We start from the raw sequence: 5,256 nt of genomic DNA, 5'->3' as shown, positions 1-5,256 counted from the left end.
TGTCGATACTTTTAATTAATCTTAAATTTAATCCCTTAATTTTTACCAAAATTGATTAAATATTATAACAATTTTCATGCAATGAAATATAATATGCGAAAATATTTTCAAAATTTATAGTAAAAACAATAATAGAGAGGGAAAAAATATTAAAACCAACAATAAACAAACAATGGGGACTAAATTTAAGATTTTCAAAGTACCAAGAATAAAACTGGATAATTGAAAATATAAACCTAGATGGACTAAATTTGAACAAACTTCAAGCCAACTTTTCAACAGCCACTTAAAATAAATTATTAAGTAAACCCTAAAATAGTTTTCAAAGGTATAAAAAGAAATACTATGAAGAAACTACAGTAGTCAAAGCAACCAAGGGGGTGGGGGAGAAACTCATGCTATTTATTAGTAAAAATTGAAGAAAGTTCCTACAAACACATCCAACAACATTACATGAATAAATTACAAATCAGAATTCCTACAAATTTACAATTTTAATACTATATATATCATTTTCAAACAATTGGATGAAACTATTTGGGATCATATCCATGTACTACATGGAGCTATACAAAACTTCAAGAATCAACATCTGACTCAAGAAGACGCTGCCCTTTGAACAAGCTAACTACCATGTTAACTGTTGACATAGTGCAGAGAAGAATGTACCTTTTTTCTTGCACAAATCTTCATTTCAACTTAGGTCGGAATTCCATGCTTCTGAAACCATTCAGGCATATGGAATCTTTCGTACAGCACCGGCCTGACGTCGTTCTGCAGCGAGAGATGCTTTAGAAGTGGAAGAATGACATCTAGGAGCTGTATATGGAGAACAAACAACATGAAAAAGTTGGTCACGAATTGAATTATTGTCAAGGTGTATTATTGTTTACTGAAAGATCTAGGATTTTCAAGATTTCCCACCTGTGAATCGTGTGGTTGGCCTGCAGAAAATGGAATGCAAGGAATTCCATTTAGAGGTTGCAATAAAAAACTGAAAGGATTGTTGTCAACGATGACTATTCTTCTTAGATCCTTTGATAGGCAGGAGAGATCCTTCACGTGATCTCGGTATTCCCTGTAGATTATATAGCAGAACCACAGGTTTTACAAGGAGTAAACAATGAACTTAGTTTCAACTTTTGTAGAAGGTTTGTGAGGTTTCATCCTATTCCTTCTAATATTTGAAATCCTTTTAAGAAATGAGTAGGCTTGTGTAAAATTACCCAGAACAAAATTATGACACTTGAAACCTTCAACGTGATCTTAGAAACAGATATATGGACTCAATGTGGAATTAGAATATGTTAAAATTGCATTTAGAAGTGTAAAAACAAACAATAAATTGATTTTAAATGATTAAGTACATGTTTGGGAGTGATCTTAAAATGGTGAAAAATCACTTTTGTCATTCCAAAACACACCTTTAATTACTCAAAATCAATTCAATGTTTAATTTCATTTTTAAATGCATTTAATAAAATTGATTTTAAATGGTTACAGCCATTTTTCAAGTGATTTTGAAAGTGACAAAAGTGATTTTGACCCTTTTAGAATCACTCCTAAACATACTACAAATACATATTTATACATGATTTTGCATCTGACAAAAATGATTTTAATCATCCACAAAACAAACATATACTTAGAAATGTGTAGAAAAATAGTTTGAATTTAGAGAACAGAATAATGACTCAGTTTCTCAACTAATTAACGAAACTAACTTATGATCATAGCCTGCAGCAGCAATAAATAATGAACTTTAGAATACAAAAACAAGTAGTTAAAACAAGTTGTACTCAAACTCCTGAATGATTCAAACTAGAAAGGGCAAGCTCGATTACTTGAGATTTGATAGCTCTATTAGTATTATATCTTTATTGATGGAAACTCAGCCGGACCCAGATAGAAGTACAAATAGCAAATATTTGCTATGATGAGCAAATAAAAAAAGAAAGAAAATAGCAGAAACAGTACTTACGTGCTAATTGTTGAAGGCCTATACAGTCTAAGACTAAATCGATTTTTTTCATCTATCCTGTCAACAAGAGGTCTTGCATACCCTGAGGCATATACATAAATGATATCCTTCAGATTCGATTTCTGTTTTTCGTTCATAAGTAATAGAGGTTGGTCATTATTTGATAATCTAATAGCTGGGTGGTGAAGTCTACAAACCTTCAAGACCAGCTGTGAAGAGTACAAGATTTGCAAATCCACCTAGATGGTTTAAGAAATCGTGCAGACCGGGGCGCTCAAAGACAGTAACATAGTTGACCTTAGGCTTCCCTTCACAGTCCTTCACATAGCAGCATAACCAGGCAAGACAATTAAACTAAAACTCAGAAAAAAAAACATTACAAGGTTACAGAAATGGAAACTACCTTGTCTGAAGAAAAGCACTCGAGTTCAAAAGACTTCAGTCCAGCTTCTATTGCTTGATTGCGAATAACAGCAGGCAAAGTAGATGTCTCATATGCACATATGAGAGTTTCATCCAAGTCGAGAACTATCTGTAATCGTCCAATGTCACAAGGGGAACACAAGAAAAAGAAGAATTCAATTTAAAAATGACCACCCCTCCCCCCAAAGAGAATAAAGCAAGAAGAAAGGAGAACACAATCCTCCATCTGGCTTTATGGAACTCAGTAATTTTTTAAACCATTTCAACTTTCTTAAAGCATCTCTACAAATTTCTAACATTGGAAATTCAAATCATCAATCATTACTTTCAGTTCTAAAATGAAATAAAATAGTTCCTTCAAATTGGGATAAGCATTTTCGATTATGTCATCTACTAAATGAACCATATGCAATGAATTTGAAGTTTTCCTGTCGCCATTTTCATCAAGAAAATACACATCCCTGCTTCACCAAAATGTTATCAGTCAATCTTCTCACATAGGCAAAAGACCAAACCTGTAAAACCCTACTCCCAAACCCTAAGAAAGAAAAATAAAACTTATATATATATATTGAAATCACTGGCATAAACTCATAGAAGGAGGAGAATGCATAGCCCAATAATCACAAAATTGAATTAACTCAATCAGCACAAGCATACCACAGTTTCAAGCAAACAATTTCGGGAGGGAAAAACACATTCATAAAGAGAAATGAACAAGAACATTGAAAATACCGTCAGTTTCTCCATAAGCCCATCGGACTCCTCCTCTTCATCTTCAACAGAAGCAATATCAACGGCGGAGGCGGCAAGCAACTCATGGTCAGGAAGTTCAACTACCGGCAAAGGCTTAAAAGACGGAGACGAAGAATCAGAAGAAGAATCAGAAGAAGAAAGAAGGCGAAGGTGTCCAAAAGCTCTGAGGATTGAAACGAAGATCTGGAAGAAGAAAGCCAACCAGTTCAATAGCGTCTTCCACACCTGCAGAGTCCTGGGCGAGTAGACCTCCGGCTGAGTCAACTCAGCCATGGAGTTAGCTGATCAGAACCGCCTCTTTGGACGACCAAAATGAACCGGAAAAGCTGCGATGGATAGCAAAACGAAAACCGGTCGGCTTCGCAGTTATCCTCTGTGAGTGTGTGTGCGTGGAAAAATGGCTCCGGGCGGCGGAGGAGGGGGCGGCGCCGGCGGAGGAGGAGGAGGGGTAGGAAAGTGGAGGGACGCTCCAGAAGAGGGTAGGGAGTTTTAAGGACAAGTGGGAGCGTGCAGAGAACGCGCGTGGAGACGAGAGTGGGGAAGGGGAAGATGATTTATGAGAAGAAGGGAAAGTGAAAGAATCGGCCAATGAGAAAAGACAATTCTGGTGCTTCTTTAAGATCATGTCATTGCTAATTATTGATGATGACAGAGACTCGGATTCGGTACTTCCGAGACCACTTGAAACCGATTATCTTAGAAAATATTTTTCCAACCCTAAGGACTTTTTTGGTTCATCATTCAACTACACCAATATTTTTCTAAGTTCTTAATATTCATTTGAGACGTGAACTCATTAAATAAATATATATTTTACAGATTTTTGTATAAAACTATTCTACTTAATGCAAACAAAATACTATTATTTATATAATCAACAATCATACGACATATTTTAATAATTATGAAATGTATGAGTTGATCATGCATAGAAAATAAGGTTGTCATCAATGCCGATTTACATATCCACCAAAAAAACATATATATAAATATGGCCAACAATGAGTCAGTTCCATGAATAAAAAAATATATTGTTCACTAAGATAGTTAAGCTAATTAGTCATACCATGTTAATGCAAACAATACCTCTTTCTAGACTCTGGTGGGACTATTAAGAAGCAATCGGTCTTCTAAATAATTGTGTCGAGTGGGTCTATAAGGATGACTCGATCATCCTCAAACTATCCATCGATGACAAATTACTATATATGACATCTATTAAACACTATAAAGCAAGAATTTCAAATTTATATTTGACAATACTTTCGTCAGCCGAAGTTTTTTTTTTCTTTTAGTATATTATCAGTTGAGTTGGTTATTGGAGTTGGTTGTTATAATGAACGTCAAAATTGGTGCTTTTGGAGTTGGATGCCCAAGGTGATCGTTGGATTTGGTCGCCACCAAGGTTGATCATTAGAGGTGGTCTTTGACGAAGTTGGTCGCCTGATAAGGATGACAACAGGGTCAGAGTGGGCGGTGATGACCATCCCCGCCCCTCGTGCAGATTTGTAATCCTCGTCCCTGCCCTATTCCCCATTTTGGGGGGTCGGCGAGGTCAGAAAATTCCCGTTCGGGGATTCGAGTCCCTATAGGGAAAGATCCCTGCTTTTTATTTTATTATTTATTAGTGTTACGAAAACAAAAAATAAAGAATACATATAAAAAAAAACGTACTAGAATCGACACACGGATAAATGTGGTTCACTAACGGTATGTTAGCTACGTCTACGAGATATAGGGAGAACAGTACTATTAGAGAAAATGTTTTCTGAATACAAAAATGGTGTTTCTAGAGTTATAGAGTTTATATAAAGCACTACTCTAAACTTTATGGTCAATTGTAAATAACTAAAAATAAATAAATATATTAAATACGAATTCTGAATAGGTTTCAAGGGCATTGCCCCCGAACCCTCCACCAGGGGCGGCCCTGTACTTGTTGTTCGAAATGTCAACAAACAAACTTAAGGCATTCCAATAATTAGTTTTATTATTTAAAATTAATTAAATTTAGTATTTACATTGAACTGTAAATTTTATACAAAAAAAATAGTATTTTTATTATATATATTTTTTTAAATTATTAATTAAAAAAC

The 5,256-nt window shown here is 35.0% G+C and overlaps 1 protein-coding gene across 1 annotated transcript; it reads right to left on the bottom strand.

Moving 5' to 3' along the window:
- Positions 1–381: 381 nt before the first annotated feature.
- LOC120082236 (Haloacid dehalogenase-like hydrolase (HAD) superfamily protein) lies at positions 382–3,769 on the bottom strand. Its single transcript, XM_039037512.2, has 6 exons — positions 3,140–3,769; positions 2,385–2,513; positions 2,179–2,299; positions 1,982–2,063; positions 925–1,078; positions 382–819 (listed from the first exon to the last, which is right to left on the bottom strand). Exons 1-6 carry the CDS (start codon positions 3,431–3,433, stop codon positions 700–702), a joined length of 900 nt encoding a protein of 299 aa, XP_038893440.1. The 5' UTR covers positions 3,434–3,769; the 3' UTR covers positions 382–699.
- Positions 3,770–5,256: the final 1,487 nt, after the last annotated feature.

The sequence above is a fragment of the Benincasa hispida genome, chromosome 7, assembly GCF_027475165.1.
Source record: "Benincasa hispida cultivar pf3 chromosome 7, pf3_genome.v1.1, whole genome shotgun sequence".
In the NCBI taxonomy this organism is placed as follows: Eukaryota; Viridiplantae; Streptophyta; class Magnoliopsida; order Cucurbitales; family Cucurbitaceae; genus Benincasa; species Benincasa hispida.
The sequence above is the reverse complement of the archived record's forward strand: the minus strand, read 5'-3'. Positions and strand labels throughout refer to the sequence as shown.